Here is a 22,401-nt window from a genome sequence, read left to right as displayed (position 1 = left end):
GAGCCATGAAGATCAGCCAGTCAGTTTACACTGCCTGCAAATGTCATTCTTCATCTCTTAAGCATGAATATTTGCTGCATCGCATCCCAGTGATTCAGGTGGAGGAGGATAGGGTGTGCAGCACATTGGTCTGGCTTGAAAACTAAAGAAGCATGAACTGACAGTATGTGTGATTTTTATTTCCAAACAGGTTTCTTTAAGCTTGTCAGGGGCAGTTGTCTTTCACCGAAGCATGAGTACATTAAGGTTTTAAGTAAATGTGTGGCATAGACATCTGAGAAACTTGCTGTATGATTTCAGTGAAAAACTAAGGATGAACTTTTCCAAGATGGCTGAGCCATGCTAATGGCTTGCTGTTACCTAAAGGGACAGCTGCTCTCTTCCTTCTGTGTCTTGCTCCTAGTTGTCCAGTTTGCCCCTGTTTTTAATTGAGACTCTAGCATTCATCTTTACCCTTCAGATCGCTTTACCTGCTTTAACCAAACGAAAGCGAAACTTTGTCCCCCGAAATAAAACCTAATAATTTTCCTTTCAGTTCCATGCTACCATCATAAAACCAGAAACTGAGGAGGACTTCATGGCCTGGTAGTATGGACCTAGGCAGTGCCACTGTCCTGGAAACACAGAGCTGTTTCATTGGCACAGTAATAACAGGGAACATTTCTACTTAAATGTGTGCCAGTCTTTCATACAATTTTACACATACTGATACTAGAGGCTTTTATCAGATCCATGACTGATAGTAGAATATAAGTCTTCAAGTATAACAGCTGAAAATACTTAAACCAACATGCAAATTGTGGTTCAGCTAGTAGCAGTGTCCTTGTTTAAATTAGACTAAAGCAGTGCCAGTTTTAGTTGTGTGAAAAAGAAAAATGGGTTTTACATCTGTTCAGGGTTTTTTAATCATCTTTAGCATTATTTGGACTTCCAGTTTTAGTTTCTTGTAGTGTAATTACTACCCGTGTCTTACATTCCAGATCATCTTAATAACCCTTTTCTTTCTTTTTAGACCTGAAGGAAAGTCATCATGGGAGCATTTTTAGACAAGCCAAAGATGGAAAAGCATAATGCCCAAGGACAAGGGAATGGGCTTCGTTATGGTCTGAGTAGTATGCAAGGCTGGCGAGTTGAAATGGAGGATGCACATACAGCTGTGATTGGTTTGCCAAATGGACTTGATGGATGGTCATTTTTTGCTGTATATGATGGGCATGCTGGATCACAGGTTGCCAAGTACTGCTGTGAGCATTTATTAGATCACATCACAAGCAACCAGGATTTTAAAGGGCCAGATGGGCCACCATCTGTGGAAAGTGTAAAGAGTGGCATCAGAACAGGTTTTCTGCAAATTGATGAACACATGAGAGTCATCTCGGAGAAGAAACATGGCGCAGACAGAAGTGGGTCAACAGCTGTGGGTGTCATGATTTCTCCCCAACACACATACTTCATCAACTGTGGAGACTCAAGAGGTTTGCTTTGTAGAAACAGGAAGGTTCACTTCTTCACACAGGATCACAAACCAAGTAACCCCCTGGAGAAGGAGCGTATACAGAATGCAGGTGGCTCTGTAATGATTCAGCGTGTGAATGGCTCCCTTGCTGTTTCAAGGGCACTTGGGGACTTTGATTACAAATGTGTCCATGGGAAAGGTCCTACAGAACAGCTAGTCTCACCGGAGCCTGAAGTTTATGAAATTGAGAGATCAGAAGAAGATGATCAGTTCATCATACTGGCTTGCGATGGTATCTGGGATGTTATGGGAAACGAAGAGCTCTGTGACTTTGTAAGATCCAGACTTGAAGTCACTGATGACCTTGAGAAAGTTTGCAATGAGATAGTTGACACCTGCTTGTACAAGGTAGCGAGACTCGAGAGGAAAAGTTTATTGTGTTTTTGCTATTAGAAGTTTTATACACAAGTTAATGTTTTGATTCCGCTCTATAAGTATGTTTTATGTTAATAAATAATTACTATGATTACCAGAGAAATGGCAGTAATGGGAAAACACGCAACAGAAATAGCTTGGATTTCTGAGTACCTTTGGAGAGTTTAAAATCACGTACAGATATGTTGTGATACTTGAGAAACTAGAAGTATATGGGAAAGCCAAGGACCATAACTGTCCTTTTCTGGTTTACAACATACTTTACAAAACCTCAACTCTTTAATCAGAATAGAAAATATGCTTTCCCTTCCTCTCCTGACCGTACAGTAACATTACTGCCATAATCGTGTCGAGATGAATACAGAGTGATTCAACCCTGACTTCATACCTTAGAGTTTGAAGTTTTGTCTTGACTGTATGAAGGTCTGACTTCCTGAATCAGGTTTTGTTCTGGTTTAATTACTGTACTTCTCATTCAGTGTTGTCACATGGCTATGAAACTAACACTGTTTTGTTTAACAAATCTCTGCAACTTTCTGCACAGCGACTTCCGCCTTGTTTTAATAAACTGTAGGATGGCACAGTTGAGAGATCTGAAACATTTAATTTCATAACTTATCACTTAGTTCTCTAAGGGCAGGCTGTGAAGTCATAGTGTAAAATACATAGCTTTTCTTATACTAACGAGGCAAGGCTGCGTACCAGCTCATGCCATGTGGCTAACAAGGTCATTGTTTCCCATTTGGAAAAAAAGAAATTTGCTTTCCAGCACTTAGGAGGTTTGATAAGGCATATGTTTTTGTTTACAGTTTTATCTGCTAGTCTTAAAAACAAATGCCATGGAATGAGCACTGTCCTATGGATGCTGTACGTTTTGCAGTAGCCAGCTGCCAGCACCTTCTCATATACCTATATACACTTGTTCTAAACGTTTCTTTGTTCTTGATCTCACTGACTTCAGTGCATTTAATTGTTAATGTTAAGCATAGATGCATGTTGGTAGACAAGAGCACAGGGGTACTGGAAACAAACTAAGCATTTAATTATCAGAAGTAGAATGTGTTTGTATTTAAATGTATTTTGAGTATTAGGACTGTGTTTAGTCAGAGTTCTAAATGTTCCCATTTCAAAGAATGCTTTTGTAAAGGCCAGAGCCCCTTCCAGCTGGTCTTTCAATAGATGCTCTAACCTGTAATTTCTTTATTTACTTATTTTAAAGGGAAAAAAGCCTTAATCAGTATCAGTGTTCTCAGGTAGAAGTGCTGTCTGACTTCAGCAACTTCCTGTGTACTGCTTCTAAGCTGTAAAGGTTTTGTTTTCTGATTTAATATTTCATCTGTTTTCTAGAAATGATTGGAAAATACTTAAGAGGAAACCCAACTTTGTAATTGTACATCACTTACTAGTAATCTCATTTTAAAAAGACAGTGGGCTGTCTGTAATGGATGCCAGGTAGTCTTCAGAGCGTGAAAGTGGAAAAAAACGAAATGACTTAAAGGTAGTTTTTACTGAATGAACAACTAGAATTTTGGAAGAAGAAAAAGCAAAGGCTAATGACGATATTAATATGTCTATATTCTCAATACTGTGGTTGAATTTTTGAGTGTGTGTGTAAAATGATTTGGTTTTAGTCCAGTGTGTATGCATTCTCAAATCATTTTTTTTTTTCCACCAGGGAAGTCGAGACAACATGAGTGTGATATTGATCTGTTTTCCGAATGCACCAAAGGTATCGCCAGAGGCGGTGAAAAGAGAGGCAGAGTTGGACAAGTACCTGGAAAGCAGAGTAGAAGGTGGATCATTTAAAAAAAAATAAGTAACTTTGTTTCTAAACAGACCCCTTGGCCCCCTTCCCTTTGCAACAACTAAACTTAATGCATACAAGCTTTTTAATAGACCGTCAAGTGCCGCTGGCCATCTAGTGTACATCTCTGAAAAAGGCACTCTTACTGTCCTGTGGTATGACCTGACAGAATTCTGCTATGCAAGCACAGTAGCCCATAGCCCTGAAAATTGTTCAGGGTGACAGAGAATTTTCGTTTGTGCTGATGAGTTCTTCATGAGTCCATTGACAGCAATAACTTCAGGCCAGTAAATCGATGTTCCTGTTACATGGAGTTAAATGAAATAGAATATCTTGCAAAATGTCTGCAAAGATGATAATTTGCATATAATTTTTCTACTAGTTCTGTCTGCAAATTAGCCATTTAAATATTTCATTACACGATTACAGCTTGATTACTGTTATCTTAAAGGTGCCTGCTGACATGTCTATTTATCTGGAAGTACGTCAGAAGTCTGCTAAAGCTAGTCTTTCAGTATTCCTAAGGAGCAAAGTCTGGGATCACATCCTTGATAATAACTTCAGAATTTTGTTTAAATTTGTATTTCTGGATGATTTAAACTTTGAGCTGAAACTGCAAGTCGTAGGTGTTTTGGATCATCTAACTGAAAGTGATATTTGAAGTCAGTTTAATTTCAGAGATTTCTCGTTATCACTGGACTTTTTCGTGCCTTTTGATATTTAAAGATGAACACAGCTTGGATTTTGTTTCTGAAACGTAAGACACTCTGTATGCATTGTTTGCATAGGCTAAGTCTATTTTTGAAGCGGACCCTTCTAGACCTGTATGTTACCAGTTTAGTTAAGTGTATGTACTGCAAGAATCCTTAACAGCACACACAGCACAATATGCAGAGTACTTAGCAACGATGGTATCAGTGATTAGGATGTTACAGGAATATATTGTGCACTTTTTTCCTCCTTAACTTGCACAAGGCTAACACAGTGTAGCTTCATAAATTTCACAAAGGACTTGCCTACGTGGGAATTCTGGGTTCAGACAAATTAACATGAAGTTCAAAGCACTTACTATTGGTGTAAGTGCTCCTTAAGGAAGGAACTGCCTTTTTCAAAGACCTTGTCCCCAAGGTCGTGGCAAGCTACAGCTGTTCTGCCTCTGAACAAATGTCCAGATAGAGCATTTCTCTGATTTAACCCAACTTTTTACTCATAGGAAAAGTTGGTGCACGTCAAGCTGTAACGTGGATTTATTTGACCATGTAGCAGGAATATCTGCATGTATGGTAGGACTGCATGAGTGGAGTGTCAGATAGCTTTCTCCATTTCAGAGCAGCGAGCGGCAGGCATTTGAAGAGCTTACTGTGTAGGCCCACTCACAGAACTGCTGAAGAGCAAGTATGCTGTGAAGTCACACATTAATTTACAGCATGCTAACTCTTTCTAATCTGGGCAAGTATTGCCTTCGTACCGTAGCTATTTTGTCTCAGTTCAGACAAACCTCTGACATGGAATATGAAGGTATCTTCCAGTTATGGCTGCGTCTTCAGCTGGCACCATTGTACCTCTTAAAATATTAGTGGGAAAAGCTAGCATTTTGTACAGACACCTCAGTAAATGAAGAACCTAACACTGGATCTGCACGTGGTTATTGTACGTGCAGTGAATTTGACTGCCAGTTCTTTCCAATTATACAAATAGAAAATTTCAGGAATGAGTGAAGTGTCATACTTGAATAGAAGCAAACAGATCCTGTATGTAGTTGCAAAGCACTTTAATTCTAATTTAATGACAAGTTGTCTGAGCTGCTTGAGGAAGTGAATTGTACTTCCCCTCAAGGGTCTTTGATTATTTTTAGTGTTGTCCTCAATCTTTTGTCTCTTGTTGCACAAAAATATTATTTAAACTTACGAATATGTAGTAAACACTAATCAACCCTACACTGGTTTGTATCAGCTGCAGACAGAACTTCCCCTTTTAGCTCTGACTTAAGAGGGAAGTTGAAAGGCTGAACTAAAACAGTGCTTTAACAGGTGACAGTTGTTACATTTCACTTGATAATTCTTGTGCAATTACATTGTTTCTTGCTGTGAATGGATTATACTGAATTGGCGAGTGAAGTAGGACTGCTACACTATCTGAAACTTCAACACTACAGTAACTGTTTTTCATGTTAATACTTGACTTTAAAAGCCTAATCTTTAGCTGAAGGAAGTAGAAGAGGTAAAGACTACTTCTGGAATTCTCTTACTAATTTGCAGTATCCACTTAAAATTAAAATTCATTAAAATGGAGACCTGGTGAAAATGCATATAATATATTTCTATGCACTTCAGTACTCGGTGTAGTCTCAACAGGTAATGAGATTTGATGCTTGCTAATGTGCATTCTTCCTAATCTTATTCTAGCCTAGAACATATTCTTATACTGTTAAGAAGTAGTGCAAGTTTTAAGCCTGAATGGTTTTTTTTACTGAAGGTCTTCTTGAACAAGAGGGGACCTAGAATTAGTGGATTTTTAAGGTATCGTTCAAATGATTCTATGAACAAGGAGAGATGATTCAGATTTAAAGGAAAAAAAAAAAGCTTTCTGCTTATTATGCCACCATCAATCTCAACGTGTTTGTGGTCCAGATTCATGGCTACGATAGCAATGGAAGAGGAAGCAAGTTTGGGGAAGCGTCTTTTTGCCATTACTTGCATTAAATAAGCATTGCTCCTAAAATGTTATGCGATCTTCCTTGTAGAAGCAATCAGTCATTCCAAAATGCATTGCTATTATTTGCACTAATATGTGAGCTATTGATGTGTTGACTTTAAAATGACACTTGTCTAAGCTTCTTTTTCTGTTCTGAGTTTTACATATAAACGTTCAGTAATAGATAATCGTAGTGATATTTATATCTGCATAGACGTAAATCATTTTCAGTTAGCTGTTACGTGTTCCCTCCCATATTTTCACAACAAACTTTTGCAAATTTGAATTTTCTTAAATCGTTGTGTGGAATTCCCATTCAGTAAAAGAAATAAGCAGATATGTTTCGAATCCTTTATTTGTAGGGTTATGAGTACATTCTTCCCGTGCTTGATGCCATGAAAATGTTTAGAAGGTTTTAAAGTAAATTGAATAGGTGTGGGGCTCATAAAATGTATTGCGAGAAAGTAATACCAATAAATTAATGCAGCTAGCAGACCGGCTCCATTTGTTGTGTCATCAGTGTTCATTCAGTCTGTATCTTTAGTTATATCAAAATATAAATGTATTCATTTAGTGGAGACTGTATGTTACATGTACTGCAGTTACAGGTTGTGATACTGTGTAGTATAGGTAAACCACAAAGTCCTTATTTTTGTACAGCAGAACTCTAGCCTCTAGCACAATGTAGAATATACTAGATGTTCAAAACTGCACAATAAAGGAACTTGGCAAACCAAATCTGAGATCTTGCTTCTTATTCAGATTTACGAGTGTTAGAATATTTCCTCAATGTTAGATGGTAAAATGAATTTGGGCCATAGATTTTCTTGAGGAAACTGCAAGTTTCTGAGGTATCTGGTGTGTGGTGTATATCTAAAATGCAGGTTCTTATTTGACCAGGTTAAAGCTTTGTGTTACAGTCTGACACTGGTTGAGGACTAGACAGTGCTTCCATTGTACCTTGCAAATAACTTGTACAATCTGCCATCAAAATAAAGCTGATTCTTTCTGTAAACACACATAGCCCTGAAAAACTACTGCATGCACAAAAATAACTTACAGTTCATTCATTTATCTTACCTATGTTACTAAAAAGGACTGGGTATGTGTTGGTTTTAAGCATCAGTGTGCCATATCTCACTGATTAAGTTACGAAGTGGAAACTTGGTATGCTATCTGCAATTATCCTTTAGGGTAAAAACTGAATGCTAAAGTATCTATTTCAGAAATGGTACTGATGAATTCCAACTTCTCTTCAAGTTGCATCAAAACTTTACGTGAAGAATAATGTGTGTGTGTGTGTAGACATACCTATTGTATATGGGCTGCAGTATTCACCTGAAGATCAATTATGCTGAGTCTTAATAATTCATCTCTTATGTTCTAAGCTTGTATTTACAGACAAACTGCAGAAATGCATTTTGAAAAGAAAAATAGCTTGTTCTTTAAATTTATTAAAATTCCTGTAAGAATAGAATATTTTCAGAGATGTTATAGCGAAATCTCTTGTGATTTCAGTTGCGCTTACAGCTTTAAAAAGGAAAATAGGCCTAAGGATAAAATAAAAGAACTACAGTGCAAGGCCTCTCTACCCAGAACTTGGAGGAGCTCAGCTTTAAATAACTGCCTTGTAGTCACATATTCCCTGAGCTGACTGAAGGGTGGAGCTGTCTCTTAACTCCAGTGTCCCTGGCTTTTAATTTGTACATGATAGTTCGAACATTTGCACGTAGCAATGGTGTGGTAAGGTACAGATATTGGCTTATACACTTGCAGCCATGTATACATGTAGTTGGGGTCGTTTTATTTTTAATGTGTCTGATGATGAACTCTAATTCTTGAAAATACTATTGCTTTCTATGATGGTGATAATCTTTAACCTTCTGTTGCAGTGATAAAGCTGATGTTAATATTTGCTTCATGCCCAATGCGTTTTGTTGGGAAGATAAAATAATGCTGTAGCAGGAAAGCCATTAGGCTTGTAACAGTTAGCTGTGTATTTGTGAAACCGGTGTGCATATTAACAGCCAGCAGGGTATCTTGTGTCAGATCCATCACAGGTCTTTTTTTGTTATGGAACCAAGTTAACACCGTGTTGAGTATGGTCTGTCATTTATTTCTTATATTAACAGAAGTTAAGCTGCCTTTTTATAAAATTGAGTATTTCAATCTTTTGAAGTTAAATTTGGACTGCACTTACAAAAAAAGTACTTCTGATTCCCAGAGATCATAAAGAAGCAGGGTGAAGGAGTGCCAGACTTAGTCCACGTGATGCGTACGTTAGCAACTGAGAGCATCCCAAACCTCCCGCCAGGGGGTGAATTGGCAAGCAAGTGAGTTCACATCAGTGTAAATGTGTTTTTATTATTATTATTTAAATCAAAACTTAACTGGAAGGCCACTCTTAAAAGTACGGGGAGGGAGGAAGGGCACAGGACAAATACAATCTGTTCTTCAATTCTTTTTACTGAATTGTTCTAAATGAAAAGGGAAAGCACGAGAACAGAGCTAACTATGAATCCCTGTTAAAAATTACATGTCTTAATGTAGTTTTGGGAAGGACCGAGGGTTTTTTAAGGGTGGCCTGAGTGTCTGTTTTTTTTTTTGTAATTAATTGGGTTTCTCTGGGTGGGACATTGTTTGAAGATACAAAAATAATGCACTGCCTTTAGTAGCTACTTGGATATGGTTCTGCACTTCAGAAAGTTTTATGCATATGATGTTTTGCTTGGCAGCTTTCTTTTCTTGTCTGTAGCTAAGGCAATGTGGTAACTGCTTAAAATTTTGCTTATGCACCTCTCTGCTTGTGTCAAACATAAAACTAAGATAGAAGTCTATGAAAAAAGTTAAGTAGAACTTCGCATAGGCTGTTTTTGTCCTTGAAGAGTTCAGTGCTGGTGCTATGTGGTCTCAAATTGCTGTTCAACAGTTGAGAAAGAAATACGCTTAGCTTTTTTCCACAGCAAGTGCTTTTTGGTTCAGAAAGTCATTCATGAGCTTGTACATGTGATATGGAACAGTTTATTTTTAATACCTCAGTGTGTAATTTCTTTGTTGTTACATAGGAACTTGAAGTCTGTAGGCACGTAGAGGCATAAATGATAAGTGGGCTGTAGGGATAACTTCTACATAACAAAATTCTTCTTTTATGAGGTAGGAAAAGAAGAGATGGCTATTTTATATAAATAGTAGTATCTATTTAGGATGTGTTACAGTCATCTTGGAGCATTGATGAGTCAGTTACTCATAAAAGATGGCATACAAGTTGTTTATCAAGCTCCATTGGCTAGCAGTAGTGTTGTGGTTGTGAGGCAGTGCTGAAGTCACTGAAGCAATTTGCTTCAGTGGGATTGAGTGCTTTAGTGATGTTATCTTGAATAGTGATTGACAGAAGTATGGATTTAATTGTATTTTAGTGTAACTTGAAGCAATACTGACAATTTGGAAGGAAAACAGTGCTTTTCAAGGATCTTGGCTTTATTTAGAATCAGCGATACCTATCTCTGAAAGATGAGAACAACTTTGTATGTGCATTGTACTTTGAGAACAATTGCTTGTTTTTATTTCTTTAAATTCAGCCTCTTCTTCCATGCTGTATGATCGTTCACTAGTTTTGCTGTGATGTTTATACTGCTCTATGATAGTACCCAATTTTTCAATGTTACGGGAAGATTATAAAGGCTGCCATCTGCTTTTTTTTCTTCTAATGCACTCTTTTGTGTTTCCCCTGCATGTATTCATGAGCAGTTAAGAAGTGGCTTTGAGGTTGTATCTGAGTTGTAGTGTGCTATTTTGTCATACTTGGTTTTGCAAATTAGGGTGTCTCGAAGAGAATTGCTTTTAATGTCCAATCTATGATTCTTCACCTTTACTCCTCTCTTTCCTTCCTGCTCTCCCTCCAAAATTCATTTCTTACATGCTGGGTAAGGCAGAGGCTTCCTTGTTCCTTCACCCTCCCTTTTTTTTTTTTGTGTATCACTTTTCTTGAAAACCTCTTCTTTAAGCCCTCTGGAAGTGTCATAATATATGAAGGTACCTCTGCAGTGTTCATTGGGCACACAGATGGCCATGGCATTCAACTTGTATCAGATTCTCTGATCCCCTTTTTTTTCTTTAAGTCTGAGAGACATACCTCCAAACGAAACAGCACTGCAGCCTCATCTGAATGTTTGGTCGTGCTTCTCTTCTGTTGAATGCAAAGTGCTTATTCAGCTTTCTTTCTCTTGAACTTGAGGGTTTGAAAGGATTGGGATAGCTATGGTCAGTGTTTAATGACAGTTAGGACTAACTTGCAGTAAACTTGGTTCTGCAAATGTAAAACCTTTAAAAGTTTGCATTTTAAATTACAATTTTTGCCTAGGGAGTTTGACTTTAAAAGAACCTTAAAATATTGTATTTGTTTTTTTGTTGTTTTTTTATTTTTACTATAGACGGAGTGTAATTGAAGCTGTTTATAACAGACTGAACCCCTACAGGAATGATGATACTGTAAGTATCTCTTCTCTTACATTCTTTCCTCCCACCCCAGTAATTGTATCTGTTTTGTAAATAAACATATTTCTGGTTCTGCTTTCCCCCAAAAAAGTAAGAACCGTTTTGTGCCTTTGTGATTGCTTTCTGATGCCTTCTGCTGATGGTAGTCTCAGAACCCTAGCATGATTTACTTGTTGGTGTTGGAATTCCCTAATTCGTATCTTGCAAATGTGGCATAGAAGTGAAATGCCTTCAAACATAAAGCTGTGCATTGGCTTTGCAACTGAGTGCTACTGTTTGGCATTTCTCTCAATACCTTCAGCCTGACAGTGCCTTAATGCTAGCTGAAAAAGGATGCTTTACATTCAAAATACATTCTGCATAAGTTACTGTTCACAAATGAATGGTAAACGTCTTCATTTTGTGATGATGTTGGCCACTAGGATACAGGAATTTGCATACTGAACAGTTGGCATGCAGCTCCTGCATTTTTTCTCACTACTGCTTTTATTCTGCATCCTTGCACTTGGAACCATTTTAGTTTTTTTCATATAATGGTTCTCCTTTGCTACTTCTGGTTTTGAAGAAGAATCTGGGGGTGGTACTCTCGCGAAGAGTAATTTTAGTGATCTTGGCTTTTGTACTACACCTCCATGCCAACTGTTCTTTTTGGTTTGTAATGAATTCTGTGTGCGAGTTTGAATGAAGGGTGCAGAAATTTAATGCTAAGAGGTTGTCATATGTGCCATTGCTAAAGACTTAATTAGCCTTTTCCCTTTCAAAGGAATCATAAGGCAGTACTTTCAAAGAATCATATGATCCTCATAGAATCATAGAATGGCCTGGGTTGAAGAGGACCTCAGAGATCATCAAATTTCAACCCCATTGCTGAGCGCAGGGTTGCCAACCACTAGACCAGGCTGCCCAAAGAAGAGTCATACTTCTGTCTCCTGTGGTCTCAGTAACAATAGGGATGTGCAGCTGCAGGAGTACCAGCTGAGACCGTTGTTAAAGTCCATCATGTCTCTTTGCTATTTAGGGGAAGATAGTAGGTAATGCTGAAACAACCCAAAGTTGCTGCTGTACGTAAGCAGTTTGCTCTGCTGGCTGTGCTACTGATTGAACTGTTGGTTCAGCTAGCAAGCTGTGGCCATGCTTCTTAGTTGTGTTAACATATGTACCCAACATAGTGGAATGGATGAGGCAGTTAGATGAAGCCAAATGTAGAACAATTTAAGTGAGGGGAAAGGAAACAGATTCAAAGTAAAATGATTAAATACCACTAGAACTTTACCATTTGGTTTGTGTTAAGATGTGTTTTCTTTTAACTGACAGCAGGAATTAATTAAACATTTTTGAGGGTGGTTCCATTTGCCAGCTATACAAAACCCACTGTAGTCTGTGAGCCCAAATGGACCAAATTTAAGGGTTACTCAGATATTGGATGCAATGATGTAATGATGTACAGCATAGCTATGTAGTTATAATTTAGAGCATGCTATGTCTTTGATTGCAATTCTATGTTATGGAGTTCTTTTTCTCCTTGCAGTTTTATTACAATTCAAAATTAAGATTTCCAGCAGTTACTGAAATTATGCTTCTCTATTTAACCTTAAATTCTAAGGGGTAAAGTTGATCTGAATTACAATAAGGTATTGATTAATGACTGTCTTCCTATGCAGTGAGGAAGGACTGAAATATCAAAAGGTGGTAATAATAATAGCTAAAAGCACAAGGCACGTCCTGGTCTTTTAACATTCCTGTGTAGTAAATACATGTATTAGATTACTTCTGACTATTCTGGGCATGTTTGTGAATATTATTCCTGGGATATTATTGTCAGGATGGGTAAGCATTGGATTAAACACTTGATCAGATTTTGAAATGTTTGCTGCTTAGTCCTTCGTTAATTAAGAATACGTGTTTTCTAGATGCCTCTTGAATGTTGTTTCTGCTATTTCTGAAAGGAGACAGAAAACAGGCCCCTAAAATGATTCAAGCTTTTTCCCTTTTCAGTCTGGATTATCCAGAAACTGCTGTAAGTATGGGCACTCCAGACTTTAAAGGGCTCCTTCTTTTTTCTTTAAGGATTCTGCCTCAACTGATGATATGTGGTAAAACTGCTCATCTAGCTGTGGAGTTCACGTTTCAGTCTTCAAATGAAAGTGCAGCCCAACCTCAGTGACCCTTCTTAACATCCATCCTCAATATTAATTAAAGAAGGGAGTATGATGTGTTGGTGAGAGTGACTGCAGCAGGAAAACTACAGCAGTACGACATCTAGCCCAGGAACTGATCTTTTTTTTGTAAAACAGACTTCTGTAAACGTGATTTCAAACCATAATCCATGTTGTAAATCAGACTCCAGCAATTTATGTTGTATGATTTTGTTTTTTTTGTAAAGTGCAATTGTCTTTGTACAAAATGCTCATATTTAATTATGAACTGCTTTAAATCACTACAGAGGTTAGAAGAAACGTTTGACTTGTGTGATGCAACAATATATATCCCTTTAAATTCATGTTGTGGTTTTGGATTGCAAGGAGCAGCAGCCTAGCCAGCTAGGTGCTCAAGAGGTGCACAAAACTATAAAGATAACGTTTGGTCTTCTATGAAAGCTGATCTTGTGGGCAGCTTTCCTGAAATTACAGTATGTGAATATGCTTGGCAATGGAAAAACACCAGAGCAGTGCACATTCTTCAACAAGCGGATCTTGTTTTCTCAGAGGTACTCCTGCTCTCACATTGAGTTGAAGGGAGTTCTGATTTCGACTTCAGTGGGAGTTAAATCATGCCCTATTAATAGTAGCATGCGTTCATAAGCATATGAACCTCGAGATTAGAATGCCTCGATTCTCTGCACCTCTTTTCATTAACCCTTACCTGAAAGTATGGATCACTGAGCACAAACAGGCAGCTTTCTACGTGCCGTAGGAGTCTGCAGCATTTTTACAATCTTAATTGGCTGGATTTGCTGCTGTTCCAAGTAAAATACTTTGAATTCCATTTTATCAATAAAGCTTGGTTTAACAAACAAGAAATTTATCCATAAATGTGTAATTCCTTTTTTTTTCCTGCCTTTTAAAATGTCAGTGCCATTGTAAATGATCTTTTACATGTGGAAGAATATTTTTATTAATTGGTAGCCCATTTTTAAAATGGGAGGAGTTTTGATTATTGCCCAAGACATAGCCATATGCTAGAGGATGACGTGGGATTAATCTGTGACCCTGTTTTTTACGAGTATGGACTTTTTCAGGCTTCTTTTCTTCTCCCCGCTGAAGATGTGCATTGGTTTGAATTTGCCTACTGTTTGATAAAAATACATTTGTCAAAGCCTGACAATCTTTAACATTTTATGGTGTGTATTTTTAATTGACCCACTTACTTAGAATGAGAGACTAGTGGTTAAACAGTACTTGTGATTAGAGATATAGCATGTTGATAATATCTGTTTGTTGTTTAAAATTCTAATTTAAATTTTTTTAAGAGAATAAACTAATTTGATTTAAGGTTAGCTTTCTCCCACTGAACATGCAAAATTAAGTTTTAAAGTCAGTCGTGTTTGCAAAACTGCTGTTTTGTGCACCTTGTATTGTCTTTTCGGTTGAGAATATTGTATTTAATATGTAGTTTACTCATTTAGTAGGCAGATTCCCCAAAAGGAAAATCAGTAAAACAAGTAGATTGTAACATTTACTGCAGTTAAACAGAATCAAAACTTGGTGTATAATTATTTTGATAGGAAAACGTAGTACAATGCATTTTGCTATGTGTCTTTCCCTAACTTTGAAATATACATATTTGTATATATAGCCTTAAAACTAATGCAGAGTTAGGGAACACTGAACAGTGAAAAAGTAACTTATAGTGTCTTGGAACTAAGTATAGTATATACCAGCAAACTTTTCTTTTATCCCTCTTGTCTATGTGGGGTGCTTAAAACGTAACTTCATTGTATTCAGTTTGTAATCTGTTCAAGCATGACTGAAGAAAACATAAGCACTATTTGTATTTATAAATTTCTAGCAATTTTTGCTTAAAGAACCAGTTCCTTACCTACCTATGAATAAATGCTTAAAATGTCTAATTTTGTTGTAGAGTGCAAAACTATAATACCGTTAAGTTATAGCTTCACAGGCACCTAATTAACAGGCGTATTTAATAATACATGGCGTATTAGTGCAAAAAGCTAAACGCAGCTTAGGACTAGGCAGATACGGTTCTGTCTTTTTTCATCTAGACTGAAGTTTAGTTTTGGGAACTGCAAAACCTTGAACTGGACTGTGGAAACCTTTTCAGTTTGAAACTTGTAAAAATCGGAAGCAAAACTGTGGTGTGTAAAGCCATACTTCATAATCGCTTAAACTGTCTCAGTGACGAATTTCTATAGATGAAGCCTCTTCCTATGAGGTCTCCTAAAGGTTAGGAGGAACGTGCTTCTGCTGTTGTGACAGGTGCTGTACCCAGGTTTGAGGGCAGTGGCAGAAAGCCCGTTTCAGGCCTTTCTCCCTCCCGCCTATGTTCAGCGTTTTGATGAGGTCAGAGCACTGAATCTATTACGTATGCATAGACACTGCCATTTTAGATACAGATTTTGATTACAAAATACACTAACTATATAAAGCATCCTAGAAGAGAGGCGAGCTGTGCTTTTCACTGCTCTGAAAAGAAAAAGGCACTTTTGCACATTTGTGCATCTCCTTCTTGCACCAGAAACTTTTTTTTAATGCTAAAAACATTAGCACCTCAGGGGCAAGGCAGCAATTTTTTTTTTTGAAGTATTGTGTGCTATTTATTTCCCTCATGGAAAAAGATTCCTGTGTGACAAAAATGAAAAATTGTGTGATGTTAAAATATGTATTTTTAAATACATGTTCAAATAGGATGGTCCCAATTTGCTTGTTTTTTTTTTAAAAAAAAGATATTTGTAAACCTACTTTGCTTCGTATGCCGTGCAACTTTGTTTTCCTTCTACATTTAACAGCTTCACTGGCTTCACTTTCTGTGAGTTTTGTTTCAGTCAGATTAAATGTTTCACTGGTAATTCTGGGAAAATACCTGTACTGCTTTACAGACAACTGTTTCAAATAATTCTCACTAATTCAGCATTGAAATATGTTCAAGACAGAAGCTTCTTTTAAAAAATGTGTTTTAAAACCAGTGTTGGATTAACTGAATGTGATTACATCAAGCAGGGCCCCAGACTTGCAAGGCTTTGTAAATCCGTTGTCAGTTGCATCCTGGTGTACCCACAGCGGGCAGAAATCAGCAGGTGCTGAGCAAGCAGTGGCCTTTTGGCTGGCTAGCACTTAGATAGTCTGTAAGCAGCTCTGCAGAGACCCTGATGCATGGCCCTCACTCATTGTAATCTCCAGCAGAAGTCAGAATTGGAGATGGAAATTACATCTCCTTGTCATTAACCTGCGCTGAATTGTGCTCATTCTAGGTTGTCTCATACTAGCGAGTATGAGTAGAATATTGAATGGCAGATGAGGAATTGTAGCACCAACCCTGGTAGCTCATGCAGGTGCCAAAGGTGTTCATCTTAACGTGCTTAGGATACTGACTTGAATGGCTATGAAATAGTTTACTATGAAACTGATACTGTCTCAACTGTATAGGTTAGAGCCTGAGCCATTTTGCTTGGTTCAAAAATTGGAAACTTCAGGGTGATTTAGTAAAACTGGGGAGTAGTTTGCACTGTAGTTGATACCCTGGTAAGAATCTCATTTTGACATGTTACACTGGGATAATTGAGACTTCCTATTGCATTTTTTTAAATAATTTATAAACTAAAGATATGGTTTCATGGTCAGCTAATATCAAGCCTGAGCAATTGCTATAAGTTTTCTTCCACTGCCTGCTTTGTTCTAGCTGTAGTGCTTATGTGGCTGTGCAGTTACAAGGGGGAAAGAAAACCTGTGCTCTTCAGCTTGGATAAGTGGATATTTCAAGTTCCTTGAGCTAGCACTAGGAAGGCAGGGCTGTGAGCAAGGGAATGGTTGCAGCACCCCTTTTGCTGCAGCTGGGGACATCAGAGCCCCAGTGCAGAAAAGTAGTGGACCTATGTAGGAAATATCAAAGCCTTTGCAGATCTTTCTCCGCACTGTGCGTAAGACAAATGTTTTACCTTGGTCAGCATTCTTTTTCTTGAAGCTGGAATCACGCAGCTTTGAGTTTAATGTCTTGTATGTGAGCTCTATGCTGACAAACTTTTTGTTAGTTGTCTATATTTGTATGCAGCTCTGTCTTAAGAGAGAGGTGGCATGGCTGTCACAGTTAGGTTAATGAGAAGGCTCTTAAGAGTTTACCGTATTTCAATGTACAGCAGGATTTTGTCATGCTAATATGTTCACTTGAATTTGTACATGTGCATTCTTGAAGTGCTTTATGGCCAAATGACTTGGTACATTTAAATTTCTTGATGTTTAAACTTGGCCATTTCAGCAATAGGCAAACCTTTAGTCAAACATTACCCTTTTCCCTCATCATTGGGCAAATACAAGATTTCAATAAAAACCTGATGTACCCTGCTTGGATTAAGAAACACCAGAATTAAGTAGAGCTGTGGAGCTGTACTTCTACAGCTCTATTTCCATGTGAATTGGAATTGTTACTCCGTGCCAAGCTTCTGGAAGTGTAAAAATGTCTTCAGGATAACTGGTATCACTCTTTGTTCCTGCAGCTGTGTCCATTTGAGATGATCATGACTGAAGCCTTCATATGACATTACAGGGTGTAAAGTCTATTTGGCTGGATAGATTTTTATCTCTGTAAGTGGTAAGAAGAGGCTCCACACGTGGATTTCTAGGATGTTGTAGCGCATAAAATGAATGCAGTTTCCAGAGTGAGCCACTAAAATGTATAAAAACAGAGTGAAACTTGCAGATAACTATCTGGGCGAAGTATTTTGGATAGAGCAGTGTTTATCAGGGGATGTGATCTGGGGAGCTCTACCTGAGCTGCCTCTGGAGTGCTTGCACAGTCTGCAGCTCAGCCATTGCCCTTGGAAGCTTTTTGTACCCTTATTTTGCTTAATACTGGTGTTGCTCTGTGAATGAGGTAGCACTCACCTGGGTCATGGCATTGGGTTGCAGAAGCTCAAGAGGCTGCAGGAGAATGTAAAGCTTTTCTTTACGCTCGTAGACCACTAACTGCTTTCAAGTAGAAAAAGAACATACAGCATGCTGAAAATTAGGTTTACGTCGTCTCCCACTGAAAATGAATTTCCAGGAAAATCTTCAAAAATTAGTTTACTTTTAGTACATGAAAAAGTCAGGCACTTTAATCTGATTATGTTGTAGTTGTCAACCTATAGTGAGCCATGTCTTTACTTCATTTTCCTCTGGAGTAGCAGTAAAACAGCTTTTCTTCCCCATCCTGTAGACACTCTTGCAATGGAAGTCTTTGCTTCCCAGCTAAGAGTCCAGGAGCAGTCGTGGTGTCTTAGGAAAAGGGTTTCCGAGGAGTCGTGCTTTACTTACAACAAAAATCCTAACCTTTGCAACGCCAGAATTTGGAAAAGTGGGCTTAACTTAAAGAATGCCTTCTGCAGAATGCATGACTTAGTTCTACTCGGAAAAATCTCAAAACTTCAGCAGAGATGGGAGATGATAGGTCAGATTGCAAGATTACGTATGGTTTTATGCCTAACCAAATTGTTGTGTTTAACTCGTACTGATTCCTGTCTGAATGCTTTTTAAAATATCTTTTATGTTGAAATAATAACAATAATAATTTTTAGAAAGGGAGAGAGAAAACCAATGGTCCTTACTTACTGTATAAGCAGTAATTTGTTTGCAAGGATGAGTGCTGTGTCAGCCAGTAGTGTTTTTCTGTAAGAGCACTGCATCTGCACTTCTCAGCTCACTCAGTAGCGCTGAGCCAGAACTCAGATTCCTGTTTGCTTCCATTAACTGTATGACTCTGAAGAGCTGGTGGAGCCACAAGTTTTTTATGGCTGAAGTAGGCAGGGCTCTTGACAGATGTTGTGAGTAAGCCTCCAACACAAAGGAGATGCCATTGTTATTTCTCTTGAGAAATATTTTTGTGAATTAAAATGAGAAAACAGACTGGCAGGTCAGAAAACATCACATACTTCTGTAGATACCTGTAGACTGAGGTCTTTGGAGTTTAATTTCATTTATATTGCTGAATTCAACTCAGTTTGAGCAATGGAAATAGCAGTTGCCAATTTCATTTTCACTGTTGGGTTTTCAGGCTGTAGCACAATATTTCACTTCACGCTACAAGGGAAAATTGAATTAAGGTGATGCTGGGAAAATAAGGTGCATACTTAACGGCAGCCTGCTGATGTTGATGGAGAATCACTCCAGTATATTGAGTTTGCTCAAGTATTGTTGCAGCCTTAACTGTCCCACTTTTGTAGGAATTAAATGTAATCGTTATTTGGATTTGGTTTTGAAAAAGCTTTTCAAAGCTGAAGGGGAAAGAGGTGACAGTCCTAAAGCAAAACGGTAGATTAATTAGAATTAATAATGTCCTAATTCTTTGAGTATGCAAGTCAGCAGTTTTTTCTTCTAAAACATCAGAAGGACAGAATTTAAGAGGTTGCGGTCTTTCATGTACTGCTTTTGGCTTTAAAAAATAAAAGGATGGAACTCAAAATGAATTACCTGGGATGGGAATGCAAAGAGGCCCTAAACCCCTAGGAATAAATATGCTGAATATGCAGAGCATCGTTTCCGTATCCATTAATGGAACTTCTGAAAACATCAGTGCTGGCATTTTAGGGAGCTTTTGTTCTTGCTGAGTGTTTGATGCTAGACTCTCAAGTCTGCTGCACATGAAACTTTCAGACATGTACATTGGAAGCTGGGCATTATGCAAGGGTCCCCAGTCTGCAAGGAGCTGGAGGAGCCATTCCCGCGCCTTCTGGTTGATGCCATAGGGACAGTTTGGTGCTGGAAACTGAGATTTCCTACCATCTGTTGCTGGTGTTGTGATCCACAATGACCTTGAGTACCAAGAGTTAAGTTGTATTTATTAACCAGATCTAACTTTTTGGTGCCAGGAATCTAGTTTTTAGAGGAAGTGCTGAGTTTTGCAGGCATTTGTAGCTAATGGTGCCAGGTAATTCAGTGCTCAGATTACTGAATCACTGGTGACAAGGCATTAATAGGAGACACGAGCCTAGGATCTCTTGGCCAGGGAGTTTGGATATTTGAGAAGTGTGAGTCAATAGGATTTCCGGAACTGGCTGCTTCATTAATGTTTCAAAGCAAAGATTTTGGTTTTTAGCATCTGTCTTGTTACTAAGACTATGTACAAACATGCTGAATTAGAGAGTTTTTCACCTGTCTCCTCACAGAGTTGACTCCACATCGTACCATGAAAGTCTCGTTTGTAGTGACATGCTGTGCCTGTCTTTTTAGAGAATTCATGACCTCTTTATATCTATTTTGTGGAAAGTGTAACTTTTTCATTGATGACTTGTATAAATGTGTGTTACAAATGGAGAGATTTAAGCTTGAAAAGCATGTTTGCAGAATACACGGCTTCGTTATGGAATTTATAAATTTAACAGAGTAATATACCAGAGCATAACTATTTTCCTTAAGTAGAATGTATAACAATATATAATAAATTATTCTCCACATAGTTCACCGATATTTACAGTTTTACACAATTCAAACTGTGTGTTTACAGAAAGTTCAATAAATGTATATTTTGTACTATGTACAGATTCCTGGTCCCAAAGAAAATGTGTGAACTTAGTTTCTAACTTAACTTTTGAGATTGTACCTTCTTTTTTTTCTTTTTTTTTTTTTTTTTTTTTGGTTTGGAATCAGTTGAACAACCTGCATTATGCCTGTTGATGGTGGAGGCTTCCTTTGAAGTAAATGGGAATTGGAAATATTTCTAATCTACAAAAGTGATTCCACTAAATAAAACAGGCAATGACATCATGTGTGTGTATTTGGTATACTATAAACTATGTTCACATCTGCTTTATTGTCACTAAATTACAAACTGGTTATCAGGCCTTGTTCCGTTTTCTATTTCAAATAGAATATGAAGTGCTTATTTTCATCATTTGTTAATTACGGAAGTAAAAATCCCCATCTTCCATGTTGAAATTCCAAGACCAAGCAGTGCGCAGCTCCAGCACTGTTGCTCTATGAGGTCACCTGGTCTGGGGTTTTCAGGAGAGCTGGAGATGATCAGGATGCCCAGCTTCTGGAAAACCAGCTCTCGCTGGAGCAAGATACATTTGAATCTTGTGTCCTGAGTCAGTACCGTAAAATACAGAACAGACTGTTATAATTTGCAGAATTTAAGGATGCTGCAGGATAAGATAAATCCACTGTTTTTAGCCTGCATGATTTGGAGGGAGGATGGTATGATATCTTGTCTCCCTGGAAGTCCTTTCTCTGAGCAGAGAGCTGGTAGGACTCTGACACGAGCCATAAAGTTACAGCAGGGAAGGGGAGGGTGGGCATTCTGCTGCCCCTGTGAGCTGGGTGGAGCGAGGTTGTCTTTCCTCAGGGTTCAGCTCCATCCTTTAAGGATTAAAAATCAAAACTACTGGCTTTGCTACTTGTCCAGCAAAATGAGGGGATGTTTTCTGTGTATTCGGTAACTAAAATTGCTGTGATACAACTGAGCATTAGCTTTGGTTCACACAAATGGAGCAAACATGGGAGACAAAGTACATCCCTTTGTTTTCTAGTTGGAAGCTTATGGAAAGAATGCTTTATCCCATCCAATTGGGAGTTTTAGTTTAATTTTTCCTGAAATGAAAGGAATAATACACCTCTGCCTAACATTGTTGGTTCACATAAATGCTTTTTTAATGCTTGGCATGTAATCATAGCTTGGAATGTCACTAGTGGTGCTTAGGGAGATGTATTCATCTATCTTATTTGTTGTGGTTGAGTTTAATCAGACAGCATTTACATGGGCTAATTTTAAAAAGGTAAAACGGTGCAGTGCTGATAAATCATTTAACTCTGATTTCACTTTTTGACTTAAAGAGTGCAAGAGTTCGTGCTAATGCAATGAAGTTCATAAGGAACGAAGGTGAGTTTGGCAAGGAGGGGCAAATCAAATAGTTTAGAGTTTTTGTTAGAAATAATGGTGATTATTCCTGCAATCATGCATACACTGGAGAGTGGGAGTTGAGTGAGTTTGGTGCATGGCTTGTATCTGTGAGCTTGCAGGACTTGAAGTTCATCAGTATAAATGGAATCCATATATTGAACGATGTATGCTTCCATTTGATTGGAAATTTTGCAACGTTTTTACTAAAAGTGGGAAAACTTAAAATTGGCCCCATCCTTCCAGAGATCCTACTTAGAAGCCATAGTACTTGTGAGAAAAAAGTTCTTTTCCCCATCAGCAGCTTTCTGGTGTTCAGCCCCTACTTTATGAGAACATTTGTTGGCTGGGTTTTTAATCCTGTTAGACAGGACTGCAGACCTTGCCGTGACCTAACACACAGACCTGTCCTGAATTAAACGTTTGCTGAACACACATTTAAATCAGAGAGCTTGTTTGTGGGGTAGAGCAGAGA

The 22,401-nt window shown here is 38.0% G+C and overlaps 1 protein-coding gene across 2 annotated transcripts; it reads left to right on the top strand.

Annotated features, from left to right (window-relative positions):
- Positions 1,000-20,615, top strand: PPM1A (protein phosphatase, Mg2+/Mn2+ dependent 1A). 2 transcript variants are annotated; one of them, XM_021401768.1, is made up of 5 exons: positions 1,000-1,864; positions 3,567-3,684; positions 8,614-8,722; positions 10,820-10,877; positions 12,879-20,615. In XM_021401768.1, exons 1-5 carry the CDS (start codon positions 1,031-1,033, stop codon positions 12,924-12,926), a joined length of 1,167 nt encoding a protein of 388 aa, XP_021257443.1. In that variant the 5' UTR covers positions 1,000-1,030; the 3' UTR covers positions 12,927-20,615. The 2 variants fall into 2 exon arrangements, with proteins under 2 accessions (XP_021257443.1, XP_021257444.1); XM_021401769.1 differs by having other exon boundaries at positions 1,001-1,864; positions 12,951-20,615.

The sequence above is a fragment of the Numida meleagris genome, chromosome 6 (assembly GCF_002078875.1).
Source record: "Numida meleagris isolate 19003 breed g44 Domestic line chromosome 6, NumMel1.0, whole genome shotgun sequence".
NCBI classification, from domain to species: Eukaryota; Metazoa; Chordata; class Aves; order Galliformes; family Numididae; genus Numida; species Numida meleagris.
This window is presented reverse-complemented; position numbering and strand designations above follow the sequence as displayed.

What these genes read in the sequence shown, in the direction of transcription:
- PPM1A (XM_021401768.1), top strand. Translation starts at nt 1,031, where the DNA reads ATGGGAGCATTTTTAGACAAGCCAAAGATGGAAAAGCATAATGCCCAA. An exon ending in TTGACACCTGCTTGTACAAG is followed by an intron (nt 1,865 to 3,566) that starts GTAGCGAGACTC and finishes TTTTTCCACCAG; the next exon opens with GGAAGTCGAGACAACATGAG. An exon ending in GGGGGTGAATTGGCAAGCAA is followed by an intron (nt 8,723 to 10,819) that starts GTGAGTTCACAT and finishes TTTTTACTATAG; the next exon opens with ACGGAGTGTAATTGAAGCTG.